This window comes from Eptesicus fuscus, chromosome 7 (assembly GCF_027574615.1).
Source record: "Eptesicus fuscus isolate TK198812 chromosome 7, DD_ASM_mEF_20220401, whole genome shotgun sequence".
NCBI lineage: Eukaryota > Metazoa > Chordata > Mammalia > Chiroptera > Vespertilionidae > Eptesicus > Eptesicus fuscus.
Window position 1 is genome coordinate 63,486,473 of NC_072479.1, and position 16,497 is coordinate 63,502,969.

Here is a 16,497-nt window from a genome sequence, read left to right on the forward strand (position 1 = left end):
AAGATATTACCAGACCAAATATGAAAAGAAACCCAAAGAAGAGAGCACAGTGAAATAAACAATCAGTGAAGCTACCTTTGCTGTGAGGAATTGTGTTCATTCTTGGAAATTTTGAGCTTTCCTTTTTTTAGGGGTTTGGAGTGGTCTTAGCATAGAAAGGAGGCAGAAATAAAGGCCTTAAATATATAAGATGACCCTCATCACAAACAATTGAACTTCCAAAAGGCTGTATTGCCAGGACATGAAGCCTGAAACAACAAACAAAAGAGACTGACAGCAAAGATGCCAGATTAAAATGGAGCAATACTTACTATAGTACAAGTCTGCTTGTTATGTTTGAAGAAATAATAAGATAAGTCTGGGTTCATCTTCAGGCAATCAGAAAACATAAAATAGCTAATTTGAAAAAAAGGAACAGAAACTCTAGAAATGAAAATACAATAAATGGAAATAAAATATAGCCTCAGCAGATGAATTAAGTAGCAGAGTAGGCAGAGATACATAGAGAATTAGTGCACTGAAAAATAGGTCATGAGAAATTATCCAGGGGTCAGAAAAAGAGTTTTTTAAAAGAAGGAAGATACTGAAGTGGAGGAAGAACACAGGGAGGGTGTAGGAGAATGTTTAAATGCGAGTCCCAAAATGAGAGGGGAGGAAGATGGCTGAGAATTTTCTGGAACTCATAAAAACACCAATCTACATATTCAAAATGGATCATAAACCTAAATGTAAAACTTAAGCCACACTGATTTCCACCTCTTTTTGAAGTTTTCCCCCATCATTCTTTTCATATTAGCTCCTCTTAGCTTTGGTCTCAGCCAAAATTTCATCTCCTCAGAGAGGTAGTCCCTGACCAACCTGAAATGTTCCCTGATCAAATCTAAAATGTCCTCGAAGTTATTCAGTACTCAGATTCTTGCCTGCTTTCTTTACTTAGTGTTATCTGCAATTATTGTTTATTTGCCTGGTAGGTTATCCTTGACTCCTCCTCTATATTGTAGATTCTGTGAGGGTGCGGTCCATACCTACCTGTTCACTGCTGTTGTTACAGAAGACCGGAGAAAAACCAAGCAACGCTTAGAGAAAGGGAGTTACATTTTAATTATAATTATGCACAGGCCCAGAGAAAATTCTGAGCCCCCCAACATGGAGGAAACCTTTTCTATTTATACTTTTTCTAGCTCTTTGTCTCCCAAATTTGGAATGAGACTTCTGGGCCTTCTGAGAAAGAAGGCCTGCGTGCTGGGAAGGGGCCATGAGACCATGTTCAAGGCCTGGCCTGGTGCCAGCACTGACAACTCTGTCTGGGGCATAGTTTATGGCCTCTCTGGAATGGGAGTAGTGTTATTTTTCCTTATTATTTAAGCAAGCAAGCATTTACAGAAGCCAAAATAGCAGTGTTGAAATTTCAAACAGCAGTTTTTATGTAAGATGGATGCTTCACTGTGATCCCAGTGCTGGGCGCAGTGTACGGCGTACGGTAGCCTCTCAGTATTTATTGAGAAGATGAGCATGAACACTTCCTTAATTTTCTTCTTTATAAATGGAGGTGAGAAGAAATAAAGCAATTTATATGATAGTATCTTTGAAGGTAAGAAAGATTATGGGAAGCCCTTTCACTTCTTAATTCTGGAGACTTTTGGAGGGAATGTGATCAAATTTTGACTGATTACTATGAGAAATGTCAAGTTTGGGATAATTTAATTCTTAGTTTCCAGACTAAATGTGTTTAACATTTTAACCTCAAGGTTTTATTTAGCATAGCTGTAGAAAATTTTACTTAATTGGCCCCACAGAGGGAAAATCATTTGAAAATAGGAAAAAGTGATATGTCTTAACAAATATTTTGTCCCAAAATACAACACAGCTATATTTAATGAGTTTCGATCTCCAGTCTTATAGTGTCCATGACTTTTCTCTCTCTAACTCTGTGTGTGTGAAAAGAAATACTTTTTAAAAATAAAATAAAAATTGAGTGCTTTGAGGAAAGCTGATAAACTCAAACTGCTAAAAATATATGTTCTTGAATTAGATGTTATTAAGACAATGGTAAAATGTTGTGGAAGAAAGCAGTATTAGAACAATTCCTCTTCAGATTGCTTAAATAAAAAACAAAACATTAGAAATTGTAGACAACAAATTGTAAGTTTTATTTATTTAATCAAGACCAGTGAAGCACAAGAATCTGCATTAAGGAAAAGTGTTCTACTTCAAAACATTGTTGAATGTGTGTGTTGTGTTTTAAATTAAAATGTTTACGGTACATATTTATTGCTGTCTATGATTTCTCACTTTAACTGATTTTTTTCAAGCAATGGGTCAAATACCTCTTCAGAAAACAGGATAAAAAGATTTCTACTGAATATCTATGTGATTGTCCCCATTTAAATGTTAATTATATTTTTCTCTTTTCCTAGTTCTTTATTCCCTGCACAGTAAAATAGTTTTCAAGCTTAGCTGTACCTCAACACCTTTTAAAAATAAAGGTCCCACCCTCAGGAATCTTATTAATTTATCTGACATGCAACTTGGGGGTAGAGTTTTAAATGTTCTTCAAGTTCTTGTAATATGAATCCACAGTTGAGAACTGTTGGTCCAATAGGTTGGGAGCATATACATGGGATAGAAAATCAGTTATAATAAATCAGTTCCAGTTGATACAGGGATCCTGACTAGATGTTCATTAGGATCAGGCACTGAGTACGTTTATTATGATCATTATCTGATTCTGTTATCTGAATATATCACGAGTCACCTTTCTCTCATTCAAATCATAGAGCATTGCTCGTTCAGTGCCCATTTTCAAATGCTCCTCATCTTGATGCATTTCCAATCCCACCCTTGCAAGACTTTGCTTTCCTCTCTGTTTCAACACTGCTTCTGAGACGGCTGCAGCTCGTTGACCTTGTGTTCATGTTTCCTGAGCTAGGCTGAATTCTCCTCGAAGGCAGCAGGCGCCTTCCCAGGACAGTGGCTGGCGGACAGAAGGTTATCATTAGTGCTTCTCATTTTCACCAGATGTTGCTGCTCTCGCTGCAAGTCTTTAGGAAATTATTTTGCTCTGTGCTTTCCTTTCTCTTGCTCCCTCTCAACCACACTTTAAAAATTGTCTATCCCCTGCTGCTCCCTCTGCCCTCCTCTGTCCTCAGTGTGCTGTGCCTTCTACATGTCTGTTCTCCACGGATCTGGCTCCCTTTAACCTGTGCTGCTTCTCTTCCCTTGGCCCAGATGCGTGGCATAATGCAAGGAGTTAGCCATATATGTCTTAGGAAACTGCATTTAAAATATGTCCTCCTGAGAGAGCTACCCCTCCCCCCCAAAAAAAATTCTTTCCCCCTGTGTTTTGCCCAAACATCAGAGGCTGTTTTAAACCAGTGCAATCACGGTTTCAGGGTCTTTACTTGTTATGTCTTAATTGAGCACTAATGTGTGGTTTACAATGAAAAGAAACATGCTTTACGATTTACAAAACATTTCTATGCTCAATACCTCCTTCACTGTAATATTGGGGGGAAAATGTGTCTAAAAGGTGCCGGCTGTTTTGGAAAATGTTCCACAAAATTAAACCAAAGATTAGGTGTTCAAATTTTGCCTGAGTTCATTGGATTTTTAGTGGTGAGGAAAGATACATGGAAAGACTGTCAGATGAATTCTAGCCCCGGCTTTGAAACTGACAACGTGTGAACGTTTCCTTATTATATTACATGTTATGTTTTCTTTTAAAGTGATAAAACCTGTCACCTCGTGTTGTGTTCATGTCCTGTGCCTTGCAATGGTATTCATGTATGTACATGAATACTATGTTTTTCTCCAAATCTCTACCTCCACTTATTAAACTTATTTTTCGTATCCCCAGGAGATTAAATGAGTTGATTACCGTGTCTTTTTTAGAGACATCATTCTATGCTATCTAAGCCAGGATCAACACTAAAGCCAGTGATGGAAAGGTAGCTAAATGAAAAGAATTTCAGAATATACTTAGTTGCAATTTAAATGGATAAATTAAATTTGGATCCTTCTTCCTTGTAGCTGTACTAGTAAACTTAGCCTTTCTGCTCATATCCTTTGAATATCCAGTTCTTGTTTTCCCAGGATATATAGCCCCTGTAACCAAAGGCTGATCTGGACAGGGTGTTAGAAATTTTTGCTTTTGTTCTGTTCTGGAAGTTATTTTTGTCGTTTGCCTCCTAACCCCTCACTTCTGCTAGATTTATGGTGTTTCAGGGCTGCTTCTCTTTTTGGAAGAATAGGCTACTGACCTAAATTAAGATCCCCTAGGAAAAGCACTCGTGGGTAGGTCCTTCAGAAGCCCAAGGACATGATATATAAAAAATGAGAAAAGAAAGTTGTGCATCTACTTTCATGATCTCATTTCCTAAACTCTAATATTATTTTTGCAAACAACGAAATTCCCCCCAAATGAATGTGATTCTTGTTAAAGGAAGCGATTATGTATGATTAATGAATTTGCGTATTATTTAAATAATCTGAAATTCTGATCACTTTAAATAGCACTGACTTCAGAAAATTGGTTTCATGTGGAGGAAGGAGGCTTTGTCATCAAATGGTCGAAGCCTATTTCCGTTGTACATGCTCTCTTGTTATTCCTGTTAGCAAGTTACTGCTATAATAGTAGCCAGCTCCTTTCCCCCACACTCACCAATAGACAAACCTGCTCACATTTCAGGCACTTCCGCTCTACTGCAGTGGAAAGTAAGCTGCCAAATTACTGAAAGGGCAAAGTATTTCTGGGAGACCCAATTTAGAGAACCTTTATCATGAGAGGCAAAATCAAAGGATAAGGCCATATTTAAAGGAAAATGTGAATTTCAGAGAGGTCCAGTTGAATTGTTTTCAGGCTTTTCATCAAACAGGATGCTGGAAGAGAACTTAAAAAAAAAAATGCAACAAACCTTTAGAGTTCATTATTCAGCGCCAGTGCCAGGTGCTGTGTCCGATCCAGAGATAAGACAGTTGGTGTCCCTGTTCTTACGTAGGAAGATTTTAAAAAGTGTACAACTACCTAGAGAAAAGGAAAATGTGTTGAGTGCCCTAAAAGAGATGTAAGCATTGTAGGAGAGGGAAAAATTAATTTATAGCTGCGAGTGCTCAAGACTTTTTATTACAACCAAATTGTTAACAGTTGACTCCAAGTGAGTCCATATTACAAAAAAGGTTATGGGCTGGATAAATGCAGCACAGTTATTTGGAATCTTTTAATAATATCAGAACACTTTTAGATTGCTTTTTTGTTTAACTCCACAGAATTTTAGACTCCCTTGTGAATGCATTTTTGTGCATTTTTAAAAGCTAAAATATAAATATGCATATTTACAGTTAATGAGATATTTTCTCATCCAACAGCTTTGATTTGTGTATCAATCACTCTCAAATATCATGCTGGCTCAGAATGAAATAACTACAATTGTACCTGGGATGTTTAAGAGCTCTCCCAGAGGAAATTAAGATTTCAAAGATCACCATATAAAAACTACTACTAAATACAATTCTGTCCTTTACAGATGGCTTAAACAATCTAAAGATCTCTGATACCACCCTAGCCAGTTTGGCTCAGTGGATAGAGTGTCGCGCTTTGTAAAATCTGGGGTACTCTCTCTGTGGGAGCGCACTGACCACCAGCGGGCAGCTCCTGTGTTGAGTGGGATCGGGCCAAAACCAGCTCCCTGACATCCCCCAAGGGGTCCCAGATTGTGAGAAGGCGCAGGCCAGGCCAAGGGACCCAACCAGTGCATGATCAGGGCCGGGGAGGGACATGGGAGTTTGGCCAGCCGGGAGGGACCACGGGAGGCTCCAAGGCATGTCTGGCCCATCTCGCTCAGTCTCAATTGGCCGGACACTTGAAGCAAGCTAACCTACTGGTCGGAGTGTCTACCCCCCTGGCTCAGTGCACTTCATAGCGAGTGGTTGAGCGGCCTTAGCATATCATTGGCATATTATGCTTTGATTGGTTGAACAGATGACTGGACGACTAGATACTTAACATATTAGGCTTTTATTATATAGGATTTGCAGATCATACAAAGTTATCTATTTAAAAATTAGCCTGCTTTATTTGGTCAAACATTTAATTAACTCACCCCTAATGCCTTGGCAGGACCAGATCAAATGATTTTGCGGGCCTTTATGGCCTGCAGGCCGCATGTTCCCCACCCTTGCTTTATACTCTACTAGGAAAAGGTCAGCAGGCAAGTACATTTTCCGTTAGGGAGTTCTAGAGACTTTCTCGCAGTCATTGTGGTCGCCATGCGATTATTATTCTGTGATTATTATTATTTCTCAGGCTTTGTTCCTTATACTTGCAGGGGCCTTGGTTAAAATCGGGTCGTAGGCCTACTCTGCATTCCTGCCTGTTTGCACACTTGCTCTCTCTCAGTTCCTTCCTCTTGCCTTTGGCCTACCTATGGACCTCATTTTGAATATCTCTGGAATTTTCCTGATAGTGGATTTGCAGTTTTTTTAATGTCTCAATTTTTTTCTCTCTCTCTTAAAATATATTTGTTCTGTGTTGCACTCTCTCGTGTCCTTCAAAACCACCTATTCTTGTAAACCTGACCTCTCTTCATGCTTTCAAGTGAATTTATATGACAGCCACCTGCGCTGGTTATTCTTCTCTCACTCCCAGGGTGCTCTCTTCTTCCCTTCCCAGGCCTGTGCCCCAGGAGCCAGATTTCTGCATCGCCCTGGTCTCCCTGCCAGCTGGCATGGGATAGGGTTTGCCAATGGAAGGCACAGGCAGGAAATCGGAAGGCAGGAGGAGCGGGAGGAGAGAGAGTTGGCCACATCTCTTCCCTGCTCCTTCGCTGCACCAGCCTGTGTTTCTGGCAGTAGCTTAGTGTCCCATGATTACGCTCTCACTCAGCAGCCTCTCCTTCGGAACTGCCTCACATTGGGCTCCAGTAAAACCGTTTCCTTTCCTTGTTCCTTAGCCCTAGGGTGAAGATGACTTCCCACTTGCCAGAGTCTGGCTGCACTAGCTTTTATTTGTTTCCTCACCCTTAGCTAGTTGTCCCCTCTTAGAAGTTCACTACTCAGTTTTCTGTGCTAACATTATAATTTATGATTTTCTCAATTATAGCACTTCAGTTTGGCTTTCGTCGTAGTTAGTTGTGTATGCACCAGTCTGTCCTACTATATCGTGAGGGCCTGAGTTAGTCTCATTCATCTTCCCCCCCCAATAAATTATTATTATTGTTATTACTTCTCTTGAACATAAGAATCTGCATTTCTTTTCATTTTCCTAAAATCAAAGTAAAACATATGTAAAGTACATAAAATGCACTTATTTTAATATTGATCATTCATCTGGGAATCCTAGAACCTAGCAGACTACCGACCTATAGTGGGAGCTCAGTACATGTCTGTTAAATGTATTAATAAATAAATATGACTTTTGCCCCTTCAATCCACTCCTAAGTCCTAAGGCCACCCTAGTGGCATTTTCAGGATTTTTTTGTAGTATTTTTAGGAAAGATGATAGATTTTCAGAGTTCAAGACCGAAACCTGTCACTTTGGGTTCTCCCTAAGCCAAGTTCACCCTGTTTGTGCTCATTGCTTGGAAGGATATGAAGCAATGGTGATCTCATTTGTTTTTGTGCTTCCGCCCTCTGCCAAGCTCCATTTGGTACCCTATCGTCCCACAAGTTGCCTATCTGAATCTTTTGAATTAAGAGTTTAGAACAGACGGTCCATCTGCTCTGCTTGAATATTAAATTATCATAAGACTTTGTATGAGGAGAACGTACCCTTGTGTTTTTTACTGGGCTTCCTTTCCTCTCTGCTCCGAGAAAGGCTTGGAGCATCCGTGTTTTCCTTCAACATACCCTTGGACTTAATTAGGCTGCAGTTATCAAGTCGTAAATAGTCTTAGAAATCTTTGAATGGCAGGTGCTGAATGGGAGTACGAAAGTTTTATTTGTTCTCATTATCTTATAAAATGTGCTACTTATTAAGTGTAATTGAACACATGCCAGAGCTTGGCATTTTGAGGTTACTGAATCTCATAAGAAAAGAGAAAGAAAACACACTTAAAAATTACATGTTGGAGAGATATATTTTATAATCAGGTTCATTAAGTAAATGCACATGCTATTTATTCACATGACAGATAGTATGCAGCTGACAAATCTGTAGTTTAATTTTGAATATTCATGAGTGAGCAAGCTTCAGCCAGTTTTTAAGTAGTATAACTTATGCATGTGAGTTGTATTCTTCTCCAGCGTGCTCCAAAATTTTAACATCAATTCGCCACTGATACATATTATATAGTGAAATTATTAATAAAAGCTGAGTAAGGAGATTGGTTGTAGGATGACATTGAAAAAAATATGCATACTTTACATTATGTTAGTGTGCATAAATAATCAGTTAATTTTTCAGCCAAGGTGAAAGTTGGTTTATGCTTTAAATATGAATATTTGTAGTACAACCATATATATATTTAATATTATTAATAGAAAGTACATCTAATTTCCTTATTAAAAATTATTCTGTGCAACTTGATACATTCAAAGTCTTGGGAATATATAAATTCTGAAGATAAAAAATGTTTCTTCTAGTCTTACAATGAAATTTAAAGGAAACATATATGTCAACTTTGTAAAATTCATGTAGTTAAAACTGAACATTGAATTTTGTACATAGGGCTAACAGACTGTTGAATCTTTTCCTGTCATCATTTCTACTGGTCTTTTGAAGTAATTAGCTTGAGGTGATGGAGGTGTTGTAGAGCTTCCAAGCCTCTACAATGCTGAGTGCCATCCTTTCAGAGAAAAACAACACAAAATTATGAAAACAAAAGTTAGTTCAGAGTCTTAGAAGGGGGTCTAAGCTAGAGACTGATACTGAATGTTAAGCCTCAATGGCTTCAGGGAAAATGGGCCTCTGTTATGGTGAGGAGTCATCCTGGGTAGTGTGAAGCATTCCCTTCAAAACAAGCACACAATTCCCCTTGGCTAAACACTTGTATGAATTTTAAGTAAATGTTTTGAAAGTCTCAAAGAATTATTAGACACTTTCTATACATTTTCACTAATTAAATTGATGTTTTCCCCATCGAATGTGAAGTTCTCTTCCAAAGTTGCATTTAATTATGATGGAAGCAAGGCAAGCCCAGATTCAACATCCTAAATAAGGTGCCCTAACCCATATGTACTTAAACATAAAATTATACCAACCCATGACATGACATTTACATGCATGTGCTGAATTAATTCAGCTTCTTTGGAATTTTCTGTTTGAAAGTTCTATAATCCTATCTAATAAAAGAGCAATATGCAAATGACCATCACTCCAACACACAAGATGGCTGCCCCCGTGTGGACACAAGATGGCCTCCACAAGATGGCCTGCAGGGGAGGGCAGTTGTGGGTGATCATGCCAGCAGGGGAAGGCAGTTAGGGGTGACCGGGCTGGCAGAGGAGGGCAGTTGGGGGAGACCAGGCCTGCAGGAGAGGACAGTTGGGGGTGATCAAGCCTGCAGGGAAGGCAGTTAGGGGTGACCAGGCCTGCAGGGGAGGGAAGTTAGGGGTGACCAGGTTGGCAGGGGAGGGCATTTAGGGGCAAACATGCTGGCAGGGGAGCAGTTAGGCATCAATCAGGCTGACAGGAGAGTGGTTAGGGGGTGATCAGGCTGGCAGGAAGAAGTGGTTAGGGGCAATCAGGAAGGCAGGCAGGCGAGCAGTTGGGAGCCAGCAGTCCTGGATTGTGAGAGGGATGTCCGACTGCCCATTTAGGCCAATAGGATTGGAGAGGGTACAGGCTGGGCTGAGGGATAACCCCCATCCCATGCACAAATTTCATGCACCGGGCCTCTAGTGGAATATAAAAAATGAACTTTCCTCATATTTGTGGCTTCATTTGGAGCCACCCTATGCACCTGCTTAATATTCCCCTATGTGAGACATCATCTAACGGCAGATAATTGGCTGAGAGTCTGTTTATGGGCACTCCTTTCTCAGAGTCTAATTCTGACTTGCTGTTGCCACTTATCCTTTCTGTAGCTTATTTTACTCTCTGAACTCAAAGGGCATGATGGTAACTTGACCCTGCATGTGCTTTATGTTAGATTGAATTTAGGTTTATAGTTACTCAAACACTGTGAAAAGGCAGGAGAACAGAAAACTATTGTTGCAGAATAATCTGAACACTTGGAAACTATTTTTCTTAATGAAAAATAAAAAATAAATATATATGTATTTTTCCCCCCAAAGCAATATGCCAATTTCAAGGGCGAACCTACTTTGAAGGAGAAAGACATACAGTCTATTCCTCGTCTGGAGTATGTGTTCTCTATGAGTGCAAGGTAAGAAAACTTTTCATGAGTTTTTCAAAACTCAGTTGTACAAACACAGTCAATGTTTCCTTAAAACCTCACCCTTGTGATACCTTTAAAACATCTAAGGGAAAATTTAAGATATAAATTAGAGTTCAAATATATCGAAATTCCCATTATTTTGCAAACATGTAAATTAATAGTTGTAAAATATTTTTGCCAATATATAAAAATGCTGTTTTGTCAAATTAAAGTTTTATGAAGTTTTCTTATATTTTCTAAATTCAAATCAGCTCCTTGTTTTCTGCTTTGAAGAAAATGTAGCTAAAGATAGACAGCCCGCTGTCACTTGTGGTTTTGACCCTTGTGAGAAATATCACCCAATCCAATTAAAAACAAAACATAAAAATTACCTAAAAAGAATTAGCTGTTAGATAGAGATGAGGCTGATATTAATCTTAATCCCTTTGGGAGGAACATCTTACAAGATTTGAAGGGGAATTCTTTTTAAATTTACTGCCTTGGCCTCTTGAAGTATGCTTCTGAAGCAAATTCAATTCTTTTTAACTCTGCTTCTTGATCTGCTAATTAAAAAACTAACAATGTTTCAGAACACTCTTCATATTTGCCTTTTATAAACTATAATGTTGTATTTCTTGACAATACATATTTCAAGCCACATTCTACCTGAAGGAAACTGTCTATACATAAAGTTTCTGCTTTAAGGTTTCATTTCTATTTGAATTTGAATTTTCCCTTTTAAATGCCTCCCATCCATGAGTTTTGGGGATGATTTAGGTTATGTAGAAAACTAAGTTAAATGATTTTCCATGCTGGCACCACCAATAAACTGCAAACATTTGTGAGTTTTAAATGTTGGAGAAAGGAAAATCCTAAAAATTTTGCCAAGGTAATTGAATATGAAAAAAGCCAACTACATACTTCAGGCATCTTAAGTTAAACGACTTTTGGGATAAGCAAAGAGGAGACATAATGAGGCAAGACTGTGGCAGATTTGATTTCTAGAACATGAAAGCTCTGCTTTCTTCATGCTCATTGTAAAGTATTCTAGCTGCTCCTTTGGTTTTGAATGGGGTCTCCTCTGATGTGGGAGTTGAGGCATAGGAACACTGTTAGCAGGAATTACTTAACTGTATTTCAAGGTGGCCTAGTTCTCTATCTCATACCAGTGCCGTTTTGAGTGGAGTAGGTCCCACTATACATGTAAGAATTAGAGGGAAATCGAGTTCCTCCAAATTGAGAAAACAGAATCAGAGAAAAGTCACTTTAAGGAAAGTGGAAAACGTTTGTCAGCTGGTTTCTAATGGTGAACTCTAACTTTGAAATATCAGCTCTAAATTTAAAATTCTCGAGGGCGTCTGAAGTTTTCTACCTCATGTGTGTATGTGTATTCTTTTTATCTGACCATTGTGTTTCCTAATACTGATCATCGTGGTTTAGAAATTTACTGAGATAGTTGATTTTAAAAATAGCTATAAAATGCTTTAACTTTAAATTGGTTTAGTGAGCAGTCTCTATAGACAACTCTGGGTGCTTAGTAAATATTTTATTTGCTTAAACAAAAGGCACAATTTCCTACCCTCTAATGCTGTGCTGTCCAATAAAAACATGATATGAACAACAAATGTAATTTTTATTGGGCTAAATTTTTTATATTTTCCATATTTAACTTCATATATCAAAATATTATTTTAACATGTAATATATATAGCATTCTTAATGAGTCATGCTAAGTCTTCAAAATCTTGTATGTATTTTACTGCATTTGCAGTGTTCAAGAGCTATATGGAGCTGGTGGCTATTGATTATACAGCACAGCTATCCCAGATTATCACAAGCTTTTGTAGTACTTGACTAAATTCTGAACAGTAAGGACTTCCATTGTTTCTTTTCCCTCAGGTCCCTTAGCTTTTGTATTTACACCTCTACGTAATTGGCAGCTCTCTTATGCTTCCATTTTCTGGGCTGTCAAATCTAATCCTTCTTTGTTCCTTTGCTGTCAGTTTTGTGGCCTTGAAAATGTGTCCTGGGAGTATGGGTAACACAGAAAAACACCGTGGCTCTGGAAATAACATTACCAGAATGGATATTGCTGTCAAGTCAAAGGAAGACTAGCATTTGACTCCACTGTATATACATGTCCTGCCTCTTTCTTTCTTTCTTTTTTCTTTTTTTTTTTTAATATTTCTTATTGATTTCGGAGAGGAAAGGAATCTAACCGTGACCTCCTAGTTCATAGGTTGATGCTCAACTACTGAGCCACATTGGCTGGGCCTGCCACTTTTTAAAAAATATATATTTTATTGATTTTTTACAGAGAGGAAGGGAGAAGGATAGAGAGTTAGAAACATCGAAGAGAGAGAAACATCTATCAGCTGCCTCCTGCATACCTCCTACTGGGGATGTGCCCACAACCATGGTACATGCCCTTGACCGCAATCGAACCTGGGACCCTTGAGTCTGCAGGCTGACGCTCTATCCACTGAGCCAAACTGGCCAGGGCATGGGCCTGCCACTTTCTTGATAAGAGATTATGATTTGAAGGTCTTTTTCATATATAAACCGGGAAGAGGGAGATGTTGAAATGAATACTTCTCCCATAAACGCAGTTCTTGCAGAAATGATAACTAAAAATCTAGTGTATTGAGCAGCATTAAATGGAAGCCTGCAAGTTCCAATAGTTATTTTATTACTTATGTACCAGTAAGCATAATATAACATAGTTAATGACCCAGTTCTTCAGAGTTTAGAGATTGACAGTATAGAAACCAAATGTTTGCTTTGAGAGCAGGGCTAATACATTTATCAGAAAAGTATTTTGTATTTTGGTTTCTCCTTGAGAAGGATTTTATCTACTTTGATTGCTAGAACTGTAATAAGACATTGATTTACTCATCTCTTTAAGAAAGATTTTTTGAATACCAAATACGTGCCAGGAAATATTCTAGCCATTCATTCTCAGGAGATATGAATCCGGCCATTCCCCTTATAGTTTTGTTGGGAGACCATCAATATTCCTCTACAGAGTCACCTGTGAGAATCTTCTTGCAACAGTTTAGAAAATTTTTAAATGAGAATGTAAAAAAGCTCAGTTTTTACTTATTTATTTTTCCAGTGAGCTGTTGATCTAATTCAAGCTGTGTCTTTGCCACATTGTCATCTGGATGTGCAAATGTGTTGTAAAACCAGCAGAATTTTTCAGGATTACCCTGAAAAATTATCATGTTCGGCATATTGTAGGCATGACGGCAGTATCCATTTTAAAGTGCTTTCCAAGTGCTGATTGTCCATTTCAAAGGCTTTCCCGCTTTGTGATTTAAGATCATTAATGAGCCTGTGGCCTATGCAGAGGTTCTCAGAATGAAAATTTTAGTTTTATATCAGAAGAGCCCTTTCAGATACTGGACCTGAAAACTTCTCAGTAAGCCCTAATTCAGAAATCGGAAGGATTTATTTTCTGTTGTCTAACAGGAGCAGACCATGAAGCTGGTTGAGAGTTCAGGCTGTCCAGCTTTGGATTGTCCAGAGTCTCAACAGATCACCTTGTCTCATAGCTGTTGCAAAGTTTGTAAAGGTAAGATGACTTTTTTTGTAAAGAAGGTTTATGTGTATGTGTCACCCTAGGAGGCTTTTTTAACCGAGAAGAAAGAAACATTTTTATAAGCAAGTTATTTCTAAAGATTAGTTGTATTTCCCTAAATGTGTTCCTGATTTGGCATACAGTAGATAGCCATGAGGTAGTTATTATAGTAATAAATAAAATCAGAGTGCTTTCTACTGACCTGTCTCAGGCTCTGGATCTGTATAACTCCCGCTGTGCCCTGGTCTGATTCAGCATGACACTGCTGAGGAAATGTACACAACAGTGCTGACTTATTTTATGTTTTGTGTGTTTGCTTGCTTCTCTTCAGTTTGTTCTTATACTGATAATTGACTTAGCATGATTCCCATCTGCTTACTTCAGATCCCTCTCTTATCATTTCCATTCTCTTCACTCATAGGCTTCTATACCACCAAGGAGAGAGAGGTCATCAGACATGTTTTGCATTGCTTCTGTGACGAATGGCCTAGGACCATGGTCGGCAAACTGCGGCTCGCGAGCCACATGCGGCTCTTTGGCCCCTTGAGTGTGGCTCTTCCACAAAATACCACGGCCTGGGCGAGTCTATTTTGAAGAAGTGGCGTTAGAAGAAGTTTAAGTTTAAAAATTTGGCTCTCAAAAGAAATTTCAATCGTTGTACTGTTGTTGCCGACCACTGACCTAGGACCGATAAGTAGAAGGGATTTGGACTTTTAGTTCAATATAAGAAAGCAGTGAATTTTAAGCTATTCAGATATGCACTGGGACACCTTAAGAGGAAGAGAATTCCCATCACTAATGATTCTTACACTAGATAGTCTACTGTAGATTCAAGTATTAAACTAATGGATTGATTATATGGAACTTTTTATGATTCCTACCAATTATGAAATTATATATACCTTCCTGTATTATCTTGAAATTATATGTTTGTGAATCCATTTCCTTCATTGGACTATGCACCTTGAGGGTAGGGCTGGGTCTTTATATTCACCTTTATGTCCTTAATGCCTGAAACCTAATATGGGATATAGTTGGTGTTAATAACTCCTGTAGTTGACACTACATAGCTAACTGCTCTAAATGAGCTACTAACACTTGATTGAATAATGGCCTTTATGCTAATGCAAAGGAAAACTTAAATAGAAATAAGTAAAAAGTAATATGCCATTTTGTTTCCTTTTAACCTAATCTATTAAAAATAGACATAAGATACTCTTTTTCCATTTTTAGCAGGGTGGTGCAGTTTTTTCTTTTTACTGCCTTCCTCCATCCATTCAATTATGAGTTTTAAAACCTCAGTTCTGTGAAAGGTTCTTTGAGAATTTCAAAGTTGTTTAAGACTTGGTTTGCCCTTCAAGGAGCTGTTAGGGTAGCTCTGAGGAATGAAGGAACACTGCCAAAAAGGACCGCAACCAAATGGACAAACAAGAAGGGCCATTAGAGGTTTCATCCTCCCAGCACCTAACTGGTGCCTTGCACAGAGCATGTGTGGAATTTGATTTCAATCAAGAGTGTTCATTCCAGTCACTTGATTTGGGAAGCAGACAGTTATAGGGAGGCTATCCCAGTGCTTTTCAAGCTGAAACGTACATGCAGATAAGCTAGGGATGTTATTAACATGCAGACCGTGGCCCGTAGGTCTGGGGTCGAGCCCAAGAATCTGCATCTGTAATAAGTTCCTGGGTGATGCTACTACTGGTCTGTGGGACCACATTCGCAGAGTTACCTGTTGCTGCATAACAAAGTGGCCCCAAAGCTCAGTGGCTTAAAACAAACACCACTTGTATTATATCTCACAATATTGTGGGTCAGGACTTCAGAGAGGGGTTGGCCAGGACATTCTTCTGCTCCACTAGGTGTTCACTGGGGTCACTCAGCTGGGAGCTGGGCTGGGGTGGAAGATTCTAGATGGCCTCACTACATGCTGGGCATGTCAGTAGTGATGACGGGAAGGCTGGGCACAGCCAGAACTCTTTCCCTCCCACATGATCTCAGGACTTCTCCCTGTGGTCTCTCCAGTAGGATAGTAGTCAGACTTCTTAAATGGCGACTGTTGGCTCTTAAAGACTAGGTCTAGCATTGAAACAGCAGCACTTCTACCATATTTCATTGGTCAGCGTAGTCATAGGACAGCCCAGGTTTAAGGGGAGGCCGAACAGAGCTAGCCATGATAGGAGTGCTGAAATTGTGTGGCTACCTTTAATCCACTGGTAGTGCGGAGGAGCTACTCAGATATTAGAGAGGTAAATAGTATAAAAATTAGCCAAGATGGGCTAGGATGAGATTTAATAAGAACCTGAGATAGGGCCTTTGAGATGTCAAGAGAAGCTCCAGTCACATCCATTTCTTTTTAAAAGAGCCATGATATAAAATTACAAAAAGCAAGTTAAAAAATGAAAAACAGCTACAAAAATTGTTATATTTAGCCCTAGCCAGTTTGGCTCAGTGGATAGAGCATTAGCCTGAGGACCAAACGGTCCCAGGTTCGATTCCGGTCAAAGGCTCATTGGCCCGGGCCCTGGTCAGGGCTCCTGCAGGAGGCAACTAATTGATGTGTTTCTCCCACATTGATGTTTCTCTCTGTCTTTCTCTCTCTCTTCC

At 38.9% G+C, this 16,497-nt stretch overlaps 1 protein-coding gene across 1 annotated transcript in view; it reads left to right on the top strand.

Moving 5' to 3' along the window:
- NELL2 (neural EGFL like 2) overlaps positions 1-16,497 on the top strand; it is a 366,183-nt gene that overhangs the window by 167,288 nt on the left and 182,398 nt on the right. The window contains exons 11-12 of the mRNA XM_054719142.1: positions 10,231-10,322; positions 13,785-13,887. Of these exons, the coding sequence (XP_054575117.1) occupies positions 10,231-10,322; positions 13,785-13,887 (195 nt within the window). The remainder of the gene's footprint in view (positions 1-10,230; positions 10,323-13,784; positions 13,888-16,497) is intronic.